Source organism: Lampetra planeri, chromosome 33, assembly GCF_965212315.1.
Source record: "Lampetra planeri chromosome 33, kcLamPlan1.2.h2, whole genome shotgun sequence".
In the NCBI taxonomy this organism is placed as follows: domain Eukaryota; kingdom Metazoa; phylum Chordata; class Hyperoartia; order Petromyzontiformes; family Petromyzontidae; genus Lampetra; species Lampetra planeri.
The window spans coordinates 5,869,812-5,889,929 of record NC_136139.1 but is presented as its reverse complement, the minus strand read 5'-3'; the positions used below and the strand labels follow the sequence as shown (position 1 = coordinate 5,889,929).

The following is a 20,118-nucleotide window of genomic DNA, read 5'->3' as shown; positions in this document are numbered from 1 at the left end:
TTTTATTAGGGCCCCTTTATAACATGTGCTACAGGCCCCGCACTAGTTTAATCCGGCACCGTCCACAACCCGCACTGACCAGCGTGGTGAAGTATGGTCAAATGACTTACACGATCCGCGGGGCGTGACGAGGCTCTCATCCAACAGTTGATGGACTAAAGGAATGCCGCACGTGTACACAGTGCGTCAGACCGAGCAGCGATGTAGGTAGTCGAAGATTTGAGGTCGAAACACGCACATCGAGCGGGTCAAGTTCAAGTTCATGTATTAGGTGTAGCCCTGTGAGCCATTCGGCTCTTGAATCGGGTGCAACCACAACAAACAAAAAACAAAAACATGAACAAAAAACATCTTAAAGTGAATATGTGACTAAGTGCAAACAGAAAATCCAAGAAAAGACAGCAAAATATTGCAGAAAAAAATCACCGTACACCAACGCTGTGTGCAAAAATCCCAGTGGGATGCAAGTCAAACAAGCAACAACAACCACAAGACAACCTCAAACCACGACCAATCATCCTTATGAGGTCGATAAAATTGTTACCAGTAGGTACGCACTCCACCGCACCCAACACAATATGCATTTCCCGAAACTATAAAATTGTAAGAAATCATGAGAATATAATAAACAGATGATTATTATCGTGGTGTACGGTAAGAAAGGGGGTGTGCATAGAAGAAGACCTGATACGGGCAGTGATGAGAAGGAAACTAGCACTCGTTGGACACATCTGAAGGATGGACATGAACAGGAAAATTAAAAGTGTGTTGTGGTTGTTGTTGTTGTTGTTCGGAAAAATGGAAGGAACCGGAAAGAGAGGAAGACCCACCAGAGAACGGATTGACGACGACATCAGAGATTGTTGCCAGAAAGATGTCGCACTGCTCGAGCATATTGGCACAAGACAGAGAAAAGTGGAAAGAAATTATGAAATGTGCAGTGGACACCTACGGGGCTATCTGCCCATGGATCGTGATGGTGATGATGATGATACAGTATTTTATCTCAAAGTACATTTAAAATTGTCGTCCTGTATAGAACTGTAAATAGGCTTGGGCAGAACACATGCATGGTAGAGGAAGGATGATGACTTATGGCCTGTGAGTCGCTGGTGACGGCATCGGAATGGCAGCCAAAGGGAGAATCGAATACCAAGAGGAAGGGACCTCCGTGGAGATGGAGCGAAGAGATCGGCTCCAGGTGCAGGAGCGTGTTGGAGGGTGGCGGTGCGATGGTGTGGGCAAGCTCCCTTTTTGCGACAATGGCTAATGATGATGTTCTTCTTGGTTCTTTCGGTAAAGTCACGAAAGATTTAAATCGAAATTTAATTAGTTGTTGTTGTGTTATCATAGTTGCTGTGCTTAGGCCCAAGGTCCAAAGATGCCAATCGACCAGCAGCAAGCAGCACCGTCGAAGTGGCGAGAGATAAGTTTAACACGGAGGCTTTCGCGACCGATATTATTATTAATTCACAATTTAGTTGGAGGGCAGGTCGTAAACCCTTTTGGCAGATTCCCGATGATGCTGGTTGCAACTGCAGCGAAGCGTCGGACTACTCAATTGTAAAATGTTGTGGATCACTCTCCAGCATTACGTATGTACGTATGTTGAACTTCTTTCGCGCCGTATGTAGCTAACCGAGCCAATCGGAGGTGCCGGGGAAGGACAGCGGTGGAGTTCTGAATCACTCTTAAATCGATCATCTTTGTTCACCGGTTTACAACACACATTTTACTTACGCGGCGATCTGACCCCCCCCCCCCCCCAAAAAAAAACTATTATCATTTGTAATACTATCAGTTTTTTTTATTGAGCAAGATTATTATCGAACTTGGGAATATATAGGAGAGGAACGATTAATAAATGGAAGCTTAAGCTACATGCAATAAACATTTTTTTTAAAATCTCTCCTATCCGCGCTGGGTTATTATTCCCGCCGCAGGATTTTCTGAGCTGGGCACGCGGCCACCGAGTTGACTGATCGCTGTGCTGCGTGTCCGCGTGTGTCCAGTCACACAGCTCTGTGGACGAAGACGAAGATACCCTACCCCCGCACCATGGAGCTGTGAGCGAGGCTTAGCGAACGCCTCTTAAAGCCGGCAAGGCACACGGGCGGGTGGATGGGTGTGTGGGTGAGTGGGTCGCCAGAACCACGCCCGATCACCTTTGTCTCCATAATTCTAAAATATGACGATTGTTGCGATGACGTCGTGATCTATTATTGTTCTACCTACGTGACTTTACCGAAAGAACCAAAGACGATGGATTCCTGCAGTCACGAAAGCTTCAAATCAAGATTCAAATCAAGATATCAACTAAAACTTAACTATATATATATTTTATTAGGTAGGGTCCACTGGGCTATACAGCTCTAATTTTTCAGAAGCGACCTGGCCGCAAACGAGGGCTCAACGAAGTGGCTTATCACGTGGACATTTATAGCAGCCAAATACTCTAAATGTGGAGGGGGGGAAACCGCATGACGCGGAGAAAAATCCACGCCACCACGGGGAGAGAGACACGCAAACTCCAATTATACAGATGTCAGGGTCGGGATCGAACCCACAAACTTCTCCATACCAGGCGAGGCAGATAACATCTCGCCACCCAGGCACCCTTCTGATATTCACATTAATTATGATCATTACAAACCGCACAAGGAACTCATGTAAGATGACATAGGGGAGTTCATGGACGTGCATGGTTCGGTTATTCGTCATCACCAACTGGAATCGAACTCGGGTTGCCGGCTTCGTAGCAAAGTGCGCTAACAACTGCCCCCCCCCAACGCGATGCGCGCGCACGCGGCTCCCCCAGATCTTCTTCTGCCTCTCGCATGTCCCACCTACGTGACTGCCCCCCTCCCCACCGCGTGGTCAGCAGTGTCAGACGAGCGCCCTATATCTGCGCCTGCGTGGCGTCATGACAATTTGCTCCGAGCACTGAAATGAAACCGCAGTCAGTCGGAACGCGTGACAATAACGCGGATGCGAGTGAGTGCGCGCGCGTGCGCGCGCGTCCCACAATGTCAACAGAGAGCACCGATCAGAGGGCGTCCATCGCACAGTTTACGCCGACAAATAAATAAATATAGTCCTATAGTCATAATGGAGAAATTCTGATGAGGCTAATGATGCTGCACAGTTCCTGTGTTAATCCGTTGCTGGCAGATGAAGGCCCTCCCCACGGTGTGTCGGTCATGGGGGTGTTTGTTTGAGTCTACTACTTCAACCATGGATTGCTGATCGGGTGTTGGAGAAAGAGTGGCCAGGCGTGGTGCTCGCCAAAGCACTCCCTTATTCACGCGTGGGCCATGGCCGCCCTTAATAGGTGCTCGCTAACAGCGCTTGCCCCAACAGTCTGTTAAAGGCTATACGGGGGAATCATTGTTTTTATTTTGTTGCACATGCGATATCATAACCGTTCCTGGTCCTTCCCCCTCGACCGACTTATCATTCAACCAGTTGCCCGGTGCAGTGCGTAAAGATTAGCACTGGGGGAGACAAAGACGGCCGGGACCGTGGCTGTGCAGTGCTCACGTCGCTCCACCGTGACGCAATCATCACAATTTCATGATAGAGGTCGTTGGGTCTGATCGCGTAAATATATAAATGTGTCATTAAACCCGCCACCACCCGACACAGCCAACTAGTAAGGGTTGTCACGTAAACAGAACGTGGCCAATTCGTCACTAGTACAGCACTAACCGGTGTGTTGGAGAGCCAAGCCACAACACTTACAATCTGAGTACGACGTTTCGCCAGTAATGGTTTGGCTCTCCAATACACCGGTTAGTGCTGTACTAGTGACGAATTGGCCACGTTCTGTTTACGTGACAACCCGTATTAGTCGGGAGGTGGCGGGTTTTAACGACACATTTATATATTTATGCGCTCTAACCCAAAAACCTCTCTTATGAATGATATTTGTCGCGAAAACCTACGTACATCCCCATTTAGTTTAAGTCGCCGCGTATTGTGTGCGGGACGGCAGATCGTAGAGACCCAGTGGCTGGAAGAAAACGCGCGCCGCAGGCTTTATGTTAGCTGTAAAGCAAATCTTTGTTTGCACTTGGAATTACAGTTACGTATTAAACGATACTGTACAAGGAAAATGCACAATAAAAGTGCGGGGGGAAACTGTTACCGCGATAATCGTATCGTGACAATTTTATTATTTGGTTATTCCGCTGTTCGTACGTATCGTGGCAATTGTTTTATTCGGTGATGCCGCTGTTTGTATCATGAAAATGTGTATGATTCGGTGATGCCGCTGTTCGTATCGGGAACAAATGTATTATTTGGTGATGTCTCCGCCGCTGGTATCCTTAAAAATATATATATATATAATATGCGACGTTCCGGGCAATGGCCTTTCTTCAGGTCATGGCCTTTCTTCAGGTCATTGCCCGAAACAATGATATTTATAATTTTATTGTTATTTTCTTTTGAAGTTTTAAGTTTTTTTCTCGTGAAAAATGATCTCGCTGCAGCTCCACAATAACCCGGATTCCGACGCAGGCCACCAGCGCTGCCGATTCATCTCTCCACTCTTCAGTCAATGTACAAACAACGGTGACATCGGACACGTGTCGAACATGGAATTGTATCGCGCTGCTCCATAAGCGCCGTAGGTGCACTTTGAGTGCCACGTGAAGGCCTAATTTAGCAACAAAGACAAAGAACCCCCGTATATCTTCTTGGTTCTTTCGGTAAAGTCACGTAGAAGGGAAATAATAATAATAATAAAAATAAAACATAATAAAACAATTCTCACGACATTTCGGCCACAACGCAAGCAGCCGTCCTCAGGCGAAGAATGAAACACCACCAAGCTTGGAGCGTATATTTAAGCTGGGTTAGAGGGGGGGTGGTGTTTCATTCTTCGCCTGAGGACGGCTGCTTGCGTTGTGGCCGAAACGTCGTGAGAATTGTTTTATTATGTTTTATTTTTATTATTTTATTACTTCCCTTCTACGTGACTTTACCGAAAGAACCAAGAAGATGAATCCCTGCAGTCACGAAAGCTTTAAATCGAAACCCCCGTATAGCTTTGACCGACTTTTTGGGGGGCAAGTGCTGTTAGCGGGCACCTATGAAGGCTGGAACGAAACATGATGGGGGTGGCTGGTCCGCACCACGCACGGTCACCTTTGTCTCCTTAGTGGCAATGTTTACACACCGCACCAGGTTCCCATTTGAGGCTGAGTCGACCTAGGGGAGGCCTGTTAGCGAACACCTATGAAGGTCGGAACAGTACACGAGGGGGTGGGAGGACAGCACCTCCCCCGACCGCCTTTGTCTCCCCAGTGGTAATGTTTACACACCGCACCAGGTTCCCATTTGAGGCTGAGTCGACCTAGGGGAGGCCTGTTAGCGAACACCTATGAAGGTCGGAACAGTACACGAGGGGGTGGGAGGACAGCACCTCCCCCGACCGCCTTTGTCTCCCCAGTGGTAATGTTTACACACCGCACCAGGTTCCCATTTGAGGCTGAGTCGACCTAGGGGAGGCCTGTTAGCGAACACCTATGAAGGTCGGAACAGTACACGAGGGGGTGGGAGGACAGCACCTCCCCCGACCGCCTTTGTCTCCCCAGTGGTAATGTTTACACACCGCACCAGGTTCCCATTTGAGGCTGAGCCGACCTAGGGGAGGCCTAGGACCGAGAATTTAATTTGGGTCGCCTGGTTCGAGGTGCAGCGCCCTAACCGCTACACTACCCCTCCTTACAAAGACGAAGATAAAGACGAAGAGAAAGATCCCCCGTATAGCCTTAACAGACTGTTGGGGCAAGTGCTGTTAGCGAACACCTATGAAGGCCGGAACAGTACACGAGGGGGTGGGAGGACAGCACCACCCCGACCGCCTTTGTCTCCCCAGTGGTGATGTTTACACACCGCACCAGGTACTCATTTGAGGCCGAGTCCCTAAGGGAGGCCCAGAACCGGTTCATAAAACTGTCACCGGAGTTGGCCGTGAGCCGGAATTGAACTCGGGTTCGTAGCGGAACGCGCTAGCTGCTACACTCCCGCGCACCCCCCCCACACACACAGACATACGTGGTTGCAGAAGTCGCATTTGTATACGTATGTCTACACGGGCGTATGTGCGCGTATGTGAAGAGCGGTGGGGCAGTGATTAGTGCACTGCACTCTACGCCCGGCGACTTGAATTCAATTGTCGGCGACGGCGAACATTAGTGGCGAATGAGAGATATCTGTCTCGATCTCAGGCCTACTGAGCATAACAACTCATATCCGTACACGGTCCTGAGCCAGTGATCGAAGTTCTACTTTCCCGTGACAGGAGCCAGTCTATGCGTGACTATAACTTCTTCCGCTCCGTGATTGAACGGTGGCGCAGTGGTTAGCGCACAGTGCTGTGAACCCGGGCGACCTGATTTCGGCTCCCGGTCATGGCTGTATGTAGGCATGTATGTATGTATATATTGAACCTCTTTCGCACCGTACACTGCCAACCGTGCCAACCGGAGGCGGCGAGTGACATGTGCTCACGTGTCAACGTGTAGCTGGTGGCGCGTGTGCGAAGTTGTGTCCCCATCAGTGTCTGGAGAGACAACGGCGGCAGCGTGTTGTGCCACACAGCCCCCCCCCCTTCCCCTCGCCCCCGTCGAGCGCCGCACCGACCTTACCAATAGTGGCTCGCTAACACGACTTGCCCCAACAGTCGCGACACCAGTGCTCTTCATTGCAAAGGGCAGCATGGGCCACTGGCGTCCCATGATGGCCTTTGGTGCGGCACCTGACTTGAGAACACCACCCCACCATCATCATCATCATCGTGCTGCTGTCAAACCCAACAATGGTTTCGAATGTCTGGCGGACCTTACGCCGATGACGATGTCTTGGTCGGCGAAAGTGCCCCCCCCCCTACCCACCCCCCCTCTGAAAATGAGCAAAGGACACTGGTCTAAATCAAGTTCATACGGGGGAGATCATTGCCATTGTGTTTTTTCTTTTATGCGCGTAATCGAGAGGTTAAACGTGCCTCCCACTGTACGCGACTACGTGGTGAGCGAATCTACTTGAGCGTGCCTACGGCCTCAATCCCACCGACCCTTGACGCCGGCAAACATCTTCCACTCGGCAAGACGATACACTCCCTGCGCGAACCACAAGCACGGGACGCGTGCCTCGTGCCATTTACCCGTCGCGTCCTGTCGCCACGTACGCAGCGCCCAGCGTCCATTCCTTTAAATATGCGCGTAATCAGGGGCGAGGGTTAGAGCGTCGTGTGGAGGTTCTCTCGGTACTCGCTATCGACACCAACTCCTCTCCTCCTGCTCCTCCACGCTCTCGTCTCCCCTGCGGGACAAATCATCGCAGCGTGTGGCCACGACGGTCTGAGCCTCCTCCGCGGGCGGATACGGAGGCCAATCATGCACCCGGTGCGCGCTCTTCGACCGATGCCGCTGCTCGCCCTCGTGGCGCTGGCTCTGACTACCGGTTGCCTGGCGCGGTGCTTGGTGGACAGAGGTAAGGGAACTCAAGAGATCGGGTCAACATAGGGCGTGGGGGGTCTTAAGCGGTATTTACGCACAGATTATGAGTGCACACAGCCACCCAAGCTCACGGTGCGCACCGTGATCGGCCAGAGGCGAAGATGTCCCCTTTAATCTCGGAGAGGCCGCGGAAAGACAAATTACCAGATTTAGACGCAAATCCGCCGCGGCCCATCAATTTGAGTCTTAACGCCGCGCGCCTAAGCGAGTCCTCTGCTGCGCTTTGAGCTTTTAATCTGCAATTCCAGGTCCATCGCTCTTACCTTGATGGGTACCTGTCACCTTTGGGAACAGTCACTCAAAGCATTTTAGATTTTGTTTTTTTCCTTTCTCCCAACCCCCGAGGCTACCTTGTTACCGATTTAAAATGACCCCCTGCGCGCTGTCCGGCACTGATGTCCACGCCTCCTCTGTTAACACCTCCGATGAGCGCGGTTGGCTACGCGGAAGAAGTTCAACGTACGTACATTCAGTACACGCGACACCTGCCTATTCGCGCGTGACTGTTCACGGCTGTGAAGGTTCTCGTAGTTCTGAAGACTCGAAAGTATTTTAGCAACTACCTTGGCTCTCTCGTTAATAATGATAATGATTAACCATCATCATCATCACGATGTCAACCCGTAGCGCGCCGCAACCGCGTAATATTCGCTCGCTCTCTGAGTCTGAACGCTCTCGAAGAGAAGGAGCGAGAGAGAGCGAGAGAGAGCGACTCAGGCGCAAGGAGCCACAGACGAGCGGAAAAGGCAGTCAGGCAAGTGAGCCGGTGCCAAATCCCCCAACACCACCACCATGTGAAGATGTTATCGATCAATTAATGAGTGTTAACACTCTATCCCATGCAGAAGGGAAAGATGGAGTCCGCATTTTGCAGTTCCCACCATTGTCTTGACGATCCAGGGGTTATGACACCTCAATGCCGGCGGGAAGGGACTTTCTCATACATTCTGGGATCTATCAACCCTCGCCTGCACATTGCTGGATTAAAGGCCACATGCATAGCCACCCACCGCCCACTGACATCCATGAACAGACCAACAAGATCGACTCGCCACAGACTTGAGAGACAGCGCTCGAAACGTGCTCTCGAAATTCATTGCCATGTCGGCAATAGCTCCCATCGAATATTACGAGACTTGTATCGTGTTACAAATGAGATTTACGCTCTCTCTCTCGTAGTCTCAAATGGTTTTGGAAAATCTAAATTCCTTCTCCAGCACCGTGAGCTCCGTCTCGTGTCTCCAGAAGCACACGTGCGACATCAGTCACCACGTCCGAAGAGCTCACCGACGATTTCATCGATGGAAAGTTCGAGAACATTAGAAATGACTTCGTGTGCTTTCTGACTCTGCCTCTCTCCTCCTGCTGCATGCAAGGCACGTTGGAAGTCGTGCCTTCCTGCGCCTCCCTGCTGTTTCGTGAACAGTCCACCTTTTGTGCGCTGCTAACTATAACAGCAACACACTCTATAATGTGATGTCGACTAGGTTGTTTAGCCATTCAGCGGAACCGGTAGTGAGTTGATGAATTGCCGTGATGCCGCCTTACATTGGTCTAGACGGGCAGTACTTGACTATGTATTCCAACTTTCCGCTAAGCCACATGCCAAAGCATAACAACGCACGGCAAAGTACTCGCTTAACGCGTGCTGTCTACACGATAACGCGTTTTCGCTATAACGCGGTTCTTCCATGAGTGAACACTTTTCGCACAAGGTGGAATGCGTGCGCCGTTATTACGTGGAAGGCGCCCGTTATAACGCGGTTTCTGAGCAGTCGACGACGAACTACTTTCTTGAGCTACGCGACTGAGCGGTAGGATACGGTACGCGGAATGATGCAGTAACACAGCGGCGTAGTCTCCATTATTTGTCCCGCCATCTCACTGTGTGCGCGCGCATCGTTATCTCGCCAAACTTTACCGTCACATTATTTATGGGGGAATATTTGGTTTCGCTGAACGCGTTTTTCGCTTAATGTAGCCTCTCTCCAGGAACGCATCTACCGCGTTAACGGAGGACTTGCTGTGTTTGAGTCCATCAACCCATTGGCTTACAGACCAATATTATCAAGCGGCATGTGTTAAGCAGGCAAACTGTGTGTTTGGTCTCATCAGCAGTCAGGCTTGGTGTTAACCACCTCCTACACATCATATTATACCCGTTTTGGGCTCCCTGCACTGGCATACAATATCACGTAGAATACAGTTAAACAATTATATTGTTAACTTACAAAGTAGTGAAACCATCATGGGACCTCCTTTGCCAGTACCAAAATATACTAATAGGGTTTTTCCCCTTTTTTTTCTGGCAACAAAAACTGACACCTTTTGCAAGGAATTTGACTGCATGTATTGTGGTTAATGTAAGCATGATTCCTTGCAAAAGGTGTCAGTTTTTGTTGCCAGAAAAAAAAGTGGAAAAACCCTATTAGTATAGTGAAACCATCTTGCCGCAGCCAACATCATTGACATGCTGCACTCATGAGTCCCCTTAAGGTCCCTAAGATCTGAGGATGCAGCTCTTCTCTGAATTCCCAGGTAGAGGTTTCGGTCTGTGGGTGACCGATTTTTTTTCCCGTGTAGCCCCCAGGCAATGGAACGCTCTTCCACGAGACATCAAGATCTCCGAGTCTGTGGACATTTAAAAAACCCGCCTTAAACCTATTTATATGCCTTCGCTTCTTAATTTGTTTCTGAATTAATGAAATTATTTTTTTACGTATTTATACTATTATTTTTATGCTGTGTGTCTGCTGCTGCTGCTGTGTCATGTACAACGCTTTGACGTCCTTGATGAAAAGTGCTAAATGGAATTATTATGGTTACTGCATTGCCACTATTAATTGACACATTGACTCACTCTTTGATTGATTGGTTCACTTAACACGAAGGTTTATCGGTCAATGGTATGATTCATAATTCATGATTGGGTAAGGCCACGTAATTATCTGCCAACATTGTAAGTCACAATCCCCCTCCTCCACCCGACCCATCCAGAGACGTGCTACTCTACGCGCGTGTAACGCGTCCAACTGCTCCTACTACCGTAGTCTTGTTCACAGTTGACCGGTAAAAGTTGAAGACCAATTCTCACGCCCGAAGGTGGCAATCAGAGTGACTTTACCGAAAAAACCTAAGAGTGTGAATCCTTGCAGTCACGAAAGCTTCAAATCTAGAAGCAATCGGGTTGCTCGGCGTTGGCCGTTAGCGACGGACGCGGAGCTCATGCGGTCTGTCCCCCCCCCCCACCTCCGTCTTTCTCTCTCCGCCTGGACTTGCCCCGGGTGCAGGTGAGTCGTCGACGACCACGGTCAAGACGCCAAGTCCGGAGTGGTTCAAGATGCTCAGCTACGACCCGTCCCTCCCCGAGCCCGTGGTTCCACGGGTACCGACCAAGCCGCCCACCACCCCCACCACCCCCACCACGGGGGCGCTGACGAGGGTCGCACCGGGCAAGGGAGCCCCGCACGGTGAGCCATCCAAGGCTGTGCCACCCAAGGAGGAGCCACCCAAGGCTGAGCCACCCAAGGAGGAGCCATCCAAGGAGGAACCTCCCAAGGAGGAACCTCCCAAGGAGGACCCATCCAAGGCTGAGCCACCCAAGGAGGAACCTCCCGAGGAGAAACCTCCCAAGGAGGAACCATCCAAGGAGGAACCATCCAAGGAGGAACCTCCCAAGGAGGACCCATCCAAGGCTGAGCCACCCAAGGAGGAACATCCCAAGGAGGAACCTCCCAAGGAGAAACCTCCCAAGGAGGAACCATCCAAGGAGGAACCACCCAAGGAGGAACCTCCCAAGGAGGACCCATCCAAGGCTGAGCCACCCAAGGAGGAACCTCCCAAGGAGGAACCTCCCAAAGAGGAACCTCCCAAGGAGGAACCATCCAAGGAGGACCCATCCAAGGCTGAGCCATCCAAGGAGGAACCACCCAAGGAGGAACCTCCCAAGGAGGACCCATCCAAGGCTGAGCCATCCAAGGAGGAACCTCCCAAGGAGGAACCATCCAAGGAGGAACCTCCCAAAGAGGAACCTCCCAAGGAGGAACCATCCAAGGAGGAACCATCCAAGGCTGAGCCATCCAAGGAGGAACCACCCAAGGAGGAACCTCCCAAGGAGGAACCACCCAAGGAAGAGCCATCCAAGGAGGAACCTCGCAAGGAGGAGCCATCCAAGGAGGATCCACCCAAGGCTGATCCACCCAAGAAGGATCCACCCAAGGCTGATCCACCCAAGGTTGACGCACCCAAGGCTAATCCACCCAAGGTTGACCCACCCAAGGCTGATCCACCCAAGGAGGATCCACCCAAGGCTGATCCACCCAAGGAGGATCCACCCAAGGCTGATCCACCCAGGGCTGATCCACCCAAGGTTGACCCACCCAAGGCTGATCCACCCAAGGAGGATCCACCCAAGGCTGATCCACCCAAGGCTGATCCACCCAAGGTTGACCCACCCAAGGCTGATCCACCCAAGGTTGACCCACCCAAGGCTGATCCACCCAAGAAGGATCCACCCAAGGCTGATCCACCCAAGAAGGATCCACCCAAGGCTGATCCACCCAAGGAGGATCCACCCAAGGCTGATCCACCCAAGGTTGACCCACCCAAGGCTGATCCACCCAAGGAGGATCCACCCAAGGTTGATCCACCCAAGGTTGACCCACCCAAGGTTGACCCACCCAAGGCTGATCCACCCAAGGAGGATCCACCCAAGGAGGACCCACCCAATACTGATCCACCCAAGGCTGATCCACCCAAGGAGGATCCACCCAAAACTGATCCACCCAAGGTTGATCCACCCAAGGAGGATCCACCCAAGGAGGATCCACCCAAGGTTGACCCACCCAAGGTTGACCCACCCAAGGTTGACCCACCCACAGCTGAGACAACAACGACTGAGCCATCCCAGAAAGGGTCAGCCAAAGAGAAGTCACCCAAGAAGGAGTTGACCACCACGCAGTCGACCACCACTCAGTCGTCCACCACCAAGCCAACCACCACACAGTCGACCACCACCAAGTCATCCACCACTCAGTCGACCACCACTCAGTCGACCACCACACCTCCTAGTGATCCGCTAAAGAAGAAGGCGGGTAAACAGTAAAGAAGAGAGATAGGAGAAAGGTAATGAATAGCATAGAGGTAAGAGATAGGAGAGACGACGGATAGGAGAGACGAGAGATGAGAGAAAGATGTGATAGGAGGAAGATGCGAGGAAGAGAGAGAGATAGATACGAGATAGGAGGGAGATACGTTATAGTAGAGAGATAAGAGATAGCAAAGAGACACACTATAGAAGAAATATAAGGCACAGAAGAGAGAGGGAGGGAGAGAGATATCAGCCAGACTCAATCATTTGGGACAAACCCTCTGCGCAAATAAGTCCATCGCAGGGGGGGGGGGGGGGTCGGAAAACAATAACGAGAAGAGATTTTTTTTTTCGAATTTGGCAACAAAAAAAATGTCAATATTACAAGAGCCCCATTGTAAGTGGTTTGTACTAGGCGGTGGTGGACCTTGATAAGAAACGTCTCGAAGCAGTCATTAAAGCCCCCTCTCCTGGTTGATGCTGGAGCGACGTGGACTTTCCCGAATTTCGTCCACCAAGGCGCTTTTTTATTCATCACGGCGGCACCAGTCGCGCGCGTCACCACCCAGTTCACGACGCAGCGACAAAAAAAAACGTCAAAATTTGCCTTCGATCAGAGAGTCAGTCGCCAGCCACATCGGCCTCGCAGCTGAGATTTCAACGGGCCAAACGAACGGATGAAATCCCAATGGAACCCACTCGGAACGGACGAATTAGCCCGTTCCGTTCCGAGTGGTTATACAAACATTCTGACGGAACAGCGGTCCGCTGATTAGATCTAAAACTAAAGAGCTCTGCAACAAAACAGCGCAGGGGTCGCACACGGGATAGGCTGCGGCATTTTCGAACTTTAGTTTCTATGGGACCCCTTTTTTTGACAGTTTATTTTTTTGTTTGTGTGCATGTTTTTGCCACAAATACGTGTGGTGGTTAATGCAGACTTGATAGGCCTTGGTATAGGTGTTGTATTAATTCTAGATTTGAAGCTTTCGTGACTGCAAGGATTCATACTCTTAGTTCTTTCGGTAAAGTCACGTAGGTAAAAATGAAATTAAAATTAATAAAAAATAAAACAATAAAAATCACGACGTTTCGGAGGCAACACAAGCTTCCGTCTTCAGGTGAAACCGTCACAGCAAAATATTTGTACCTTATATAGTGGTTAAGGGGGGAGGAGCCAGGAAGGGCAGCGGGGGAGGAGGAGTTGTGAAGTGGTCAATTACTGCTTTTGTTATACTGCTGAGTAGGTGTTGTATATTTGCTGTTTGAACATCTGAACGCCTCCTGTTTGATTGCCAGAAAGGGTAAAAGCATATTCTTACTTTTTTCGAACTTTAGTTGTTGAAACATTTTTTGGGACCGGCCCAAAATCTGTGGTTTTTCCACCAAATCAATCCTCCCTCCCTCCCATGTGCTTCTTTGCATGGTTATTTCCCGAATTAGCCGCGTGCATTTACTGAGCTAACCCGACGAAAATGGAAGAACGTGATATTTGACTAATGTAAAGCTTAAAAATCGCATCCCGATCCAATGTGATTCAATAAGAACACGATGTTACACAAGGCATAGGAAAGATATAAACAAAAGGTAGGAGACAGTGAGAGGTAGGCAAGGTGTGAGTTAAGAGAGAGAGAGACAGGACATTGAATAGAGATAGAATATGAGAGATAACACGAGAGGGAAACGATAGGAATTAGATAATGGGTAGGAGAGAGATAGTGGAAATAGTGCAACGTGCTGAGACACGGGTGTGTGTGACGGTGGGCATGTACCAACAATTAATCAAACTTCGAAAATATATTCTTCTCCGCATGATGCATGCATCGAATCGTGCGTCTAAATAGTCGATTATTTCTCCTTTACTATGCAAATCGTATGCTTATTATATATTGACGGCGTGGGGCTGAGAGGTGCCGTATGTCTCCGAGTTCGCTGATTTCCTACCAAACGAAGCCAAACAAAGGCGATATTATACATCCCTCGCCCGCTACGCAGTAGGTTATAGGTTCGATCCCGGACCCATACGATGCCTCATATATATTTGGACTTCGCGTGTTCTCCTTCCACGTGGTTACGAGGATTTTGTCTCCGGGTCCTTCGGGTTTGCCCTTCACATCTAGACACGTGTGCTTATATTGTTTGACTGCTGCTATACATTCCCACGTGTGACGATGATTATGATGATGATAATGATTATGATGATATCAGCCATTTAGATGAGCTATCATCACTCTGGCCAGGTCGCCTTTGACACAGAGCTAATAGATTAATGGGCCTTACCTGGTAAAATATAATATTTTATACTAAAAAAATGTAATTGGCCAAACGTCCGAATGTAGCAGGGCCCTCCTGAAAATACATTTTGAAACTCAGCGACGCTGCTCCTGTGCAGATAATTGCTATTACTTTTATGATTAATCAGGACCATTCGTTCAATTTAGCATTCCATAACAACAAAAATAGCAGTTGAATTCGTGGGCAATGTGCAGCATAGGTAGTCTGAGATTAACTTCTCGAGACTCGAGAGAGTTCGGCTTTGGTACGAAGAGGTGGGTGAGTCAGGAGCAACGTCTGTGTTATTATGCAGGTCAGATAGCTGCAGGCGTTTGATCAAGATTAGTAGAAAAGGGCCTCTTGTTTTCAATCCACAGATACTTGCAGAGGGCGCTAGGAATTTCGTGGTAGGATGAGGTCGATAATACAGCAGTACCGTTGGCAGGAGAGCATCCGAGACGTTAGCAGGACGAGGAGGGGCTTCTGATTGACCCACGTGCGCGGGGATGGAGAAGGGCATGCGACCGGCACAGTTGTTGGAATGCCACCCAGAAGGTTGGCGACCAGGTGAATGAGACCTCAAGCCAGGTGGCGGCGATGATGGACGCTGTGAGAGTGGCCTTTGGGGGTGGACCTGTGGAATGCGTAACAAAGGGAAGACCTAACGCCAGATGGCGTGAACGATCAGACTGTGAGAGAGAGAGAGATGGACCTCCGAGGCCGGGTGTCAACTTTGCAAAACCACTGCAGAATCCTGCATGGGGCAGGAAGAGATTGCGAAGTGGTGATGGCATAAACGGAATTGTTTGTCCGCTATGATCGCTAGAACTTGACTTTGAGGGAGGGGTGTCGGGAGGGGTGCATTGTTCATTAGGGGGTAAGGGAGTGAGAGCTGGTGGGGAGTGGGGGGGGGGCACGTGTCCTCTCAGCCCCCCCCCCCCCCCCATGGAATTACCAGCACTTACGTTTGTCGAACTCCTCTTTATGCCTCGAGTTTCCTGTCTGGTTGCTGGCTGGGCTCCTGTACACTCCGACAATGACTATGTCCATAATGCAGGTTTTTTTGGGGTTACATCGCGTAAATATATAAATGTGTCGTTCAAACCGCCACAACCCGACACAGCCAACTAGTAACGGGGTTTGTCATATAAACAGAACGTGCTAATTCGTTACACGTACGGCACACATCGGTTGTGTGTCGGAGGGCAAAGCCACAACATTGACAATCTGTCGGGTGGTGCCGGGTGGCGGGTTTCACGACACATTTATATATTTAAACGCGATCTAACCCCAAAGAAAGCCTGTATTATGGATGATATCGGTCGGCGACAGCCCAACCACGTGTTAAGATGCCGGTGTCGTTGGTCGTGGCTGCTACGGGTCAACGCCACAGAAAACTAAGCTGAGTAAGTAGCAACTGGCCGAACGGAGTTTTCCGTGTAACAAATAAACATTGAATTGAGCAATTACAATATCAATAATAATTATCGATAGAGACACCAAAAAGTGTGAGTAACGAATACACAAGACTTATCACGGTTAATCTAAAATTGCTCTAACTTTTTTTTCAATCCGTGCTTCTTATCAATACAACTCTTTCGCTAGAATGTTCTTAAAATCCTAGGATGTATATATGAGCTCACAACACATATCAGGATGGTGAGAATGGTATGAACATGGCAACTGTAAACAACAATAATCACACGCACCAGTTGCTGTTAACGCCTGCACTGTGTGTGGCACATCCATGCTGTCAATCCACTGCTGGATTGACCATACTTCACCACGCCGTCAGTGCGGGTTGGTGAAGGTGGGACATCTTTCTCGACAGAGGGGGTAGGGGCGTAGAAGTACAGTACAACAATGGACATCACTGCACCTCCCTCTGCTGTGCTACAGGTTGTTCCAAAGCGCGGTGTCCCAAACGAATCCTCCCGAGTCCACTCGTTTCCATATACGGGTGAAGTAAGTCGTTACACGCTGACTGCGCCTGATGATTACGAAACACTTCCCACGTGAGCCACGTCGAGTGTACGGAGCGGCGGTGTCGTGGTTATCGCACCTGTGCCTACTACGCATCCGGCAATCTGAGTTAAATTCATCGTCACGATCAACAGCGGCGAATTTCGAATCGGTCCTGGGCCTCCCCCAGGTCGACTCAGCCTCAAATGAGCACCTGGTGTGGTGCGTACACCTCGCCACGAGGGCGTGGTGCTGGCCACACCACCCCCTCGTGTGCCGTGCCGGCCTTCATCGATGCTGGCGAACAGCACTTGCCCCAACAGCCTGTTAAAGGCAATGCGGGGGGGGATTTTGTCTTTGTATTGTGTATCCCCCATGTTGGGCCAGGTGTTGTTAGCGAGCACCTATTAAGGGCAGCACGGCACACGAGGGGGTGGTGTGACCAGCCCCATGGCTGGCAGCCTTTGTCCCCAACAGCCTACGTAGGCTGTACCCGGGGGGGGGGGGGGGCTGCGGGGAGATCATTGTCTTTGCTCCACGTGGCTTAAGAATTCGAAGGGTAGCGGCGCTCCCGACGTCACTCAGGTGGGAGGTGCTTCACAACCATCGGGCTCGTGTAGCGTGCATAACGATTTGAATCGCATTTGAATGGATGTACACCGGCAGATTCGGAATTACGCACTTTGCTGGGTCGCGAGAAGCATCGGTTGGGGAGAGCCATTTATTTGAAGGCATATTTCACGAAGAAGTCAACGCAACGGGGTCCTCGTTCCCGTGTTTCTCGGCCTTCATTGCGCTCCCGTGAAGTGACGCTAACAGCATGTTGCAACAAATGTCCAGAATCCAGTGAAGGTAACAATTGAAAAACATCTGATATTTAACAACAACAACAACAACAATAATTAGATGTACATCATTGATATCGCTTCACACGTGCAGTACCCATACGTTATTCATAACGAAAACACCCGCGAATAAACGAGGGCATTGTTACCTGATCTGCGGATTCGAACCCGTGTCAAACAAGGTTACCCATCCACCTCACCCGCCCCCTCCACCCCACCCCATCCCCCCACCCCCCACCCGCCCCCCTCGGTCGCAGAGTCTCCTGATCCGACCTCTGCACCCCCCACCACCCCTCACCGGTGCCTCTTAGCCAGGTAGCTGTCACTCCCAAACTCCCACCCCACCCCCCACGCATCCATCTCCCGCAGTGTATAATTGAGCTGTGTGCGGTGAGCGATTTATGTATTGGCTGTGTGTCCAGATCCGGTTGTCCCTAGAGTTCAAATGCTGCTATCCTTAGCTCACTTACTTCGCCTTGCGAAATGAATCTCTCCTGTGTGCTCACCCCACCCGGATCTCGGTACACAAACCGCGACTCATCCCGTGCTGTTGTTTCGCTGGATCGCCTCCTTTACATCAGAGAGGAGGAAGAGGTGGTGGACGAGTGCGGGCGGTGGAAGAGTTGGTGGTAACGGGGAGCTCTGGAGAGAGAAAGTTAAAATAAAACGCAGTTTGAATTAAAAGTACACAAGAATGAGAAGTGAATTTCCCACTGAGCTAAGGAGCTCTTATTCAAGGGCGGCTCGGCTGGCATACAACATCAAAGCATTCCCACAAATGGAATTGTATGTACGTACATAGTACAATGAATAGCGCTTACAAATTATGCATTTACAACACAATAGTAACGTTAATGCGTAACAACACGCTCATATGTCAGGATTTTAACACACAAGCAATGATACAAAAAATTAGCCAACCTTTCATCATGATAATCATCATCTTCATCATCTTCAATCATCCTTAAATCCACATGTTTATTGAAAAATATACCTGCTGTCGGAATAGGCTATCATTGATTTATCATCATCACCATCATCATCCTTTCCAAAATGATCATCGCTTATTTCCAACGTCGTTATCATCATTTAAGCCTTTGCAAAGGTCGAGGATTGTGCAATCATCATCACATTTAACATTACCTATCGATCATCATCACCACCATCAACGCTTTCACAAATGGTTTGCGGATTGTGCCATCGTAACATCAAAAATGATCGTTGGATTATCATCGTCATCATGATTCTAATCATATTCATCCCTTCCACCATGGGCTCTGTGGATTGTTGTCATGGTTAGTGATGTCCCGACATCAGACACCTGCCGCGTGGTGGAATCGTCCCGCGCGCCAATCTCACACCGAGACTCCGAGTCTCGATTGGTTCTCTCTCGCCACGACTCCAGACCACTTATTGATAAGCGTCCCGAATTGGATGGGTGATAGCAAAAGTGTGGCTTTTATTTACCAGGGAGGGAAATGCTATCACTGAATGGAGTAGCTTAGTTGTCATGCTTCGCCCCCCCTCCCGCGCAATTAATTTTATTTCGCACTCCTATCTGGGCGTTTTTTGTTGGTGCGAAGTTTGTTCATGTAACTCGTTGAACCGCCCCCTTACTGGACATCCGTGAAAAAGAGCTTAGTAGCTCGTCGGATTCCTCCAGGATAAAGATTGTGATTCTGAATAAAAGTGCCCCCCGGAGTAATTCCTCCATTGTCCCTTGGTAGCCCGGTGATTGGCCCCCCCACCCCCCCCCCCCCCCCATTCGACTCTCGTCAGCCCCGGTGCAGTTGCACCGCCTGCACGCTCGATCGCTACTTCATCGGTTATCAGTAAAGTTGTTGGGGTTTTGTTGTTGTTGTTTGCGGATTGAATTTGTTTTGGTTTTTGTTGTTGTTGCTCTGGACACCCACGGGGTTGAATGTGTCCGGTTGTGGCTCGGACCCTGGGGCTTATACAATTTTTGATGAGCAGGTAGTTTGGATTTCACGGTTGGAGGGTTGGGGGGAGGGCATCTTATACGAGGCTTGCTGTGCTTTATCGCGTCTTAGCGCGCACGTAGAAATGCAATAAAATAAAAACACATTTAAAAGCAGTCTCCCGTCGGGTGCGTGATTTTTGTCACTTTTTTTTGTGCTGCCACGTGTCTGTCGTGGGTCGCTCTCGGTCACGTGATTTACATGTAAACAACATCGAATGTTTCGCGTTGAGCTCTTTTCAACTGCAAGGTGCGTTAAGAGGATGAGAGGCAGCAGTGAGGATGAGAGATGTAATGGAATGTGCCGTGGTAGAGTTAGGGTCAACACACGCGTACATTTGTAATCGAACGTGGTTAAGATGGGAAGTGATGTGCGCATGTTCATTGTAAAGCCGAGTCGCGTTGGTTGGAACACGTGACATCTTACAACATCACATTTAATTT

The 20,118-nt window shown here is 49.8% G+C and overlaps 1 protein-coding gene across 1 annotated transcript; it reads left to right on the top strand.

The window, feature by feature from the left end:
- Positions 1-7,122: 7,122 nt before the first annotated feature.
- LOC144729673 (uncharacterized) lies at positions 7,123-14,443 on the top strand. Its single transcript, XM_078610093.1, has 2 exons — positions 7,123-7,500; positions 10,817-14,443. The coding sequence occupies exons 1-2, from the start codon at positions 7,404-7,406 to the stop codon at positions 12,628-12,630; spliced, it is 1,911 nt and encodes a 636-aa protein (XP_078466219.1). The 5' UTR covers positions 7,123-7,403; the 3' UTR covers positions 12,631-14,443.
- Positions 14,444-20,118: the final 5,675 nt, after the last annotated feature.

Coding starts and splice junctions, on each gene's coding strand:
- LOC144729673 (XM_078610093.1), top strand. CDS start 7,404: ATGCACCCGGTGCGCGCTCTTCGACCGATGCCGCTGCTCGCCCTCGTG. Junction 7,501..10,816: donor GCGGTGCTTGGTGGACAGAG/GTAAGGGAACTC, acceptor CCCCGGGTGCAG/GTGAGTCGTCGACGACCACG.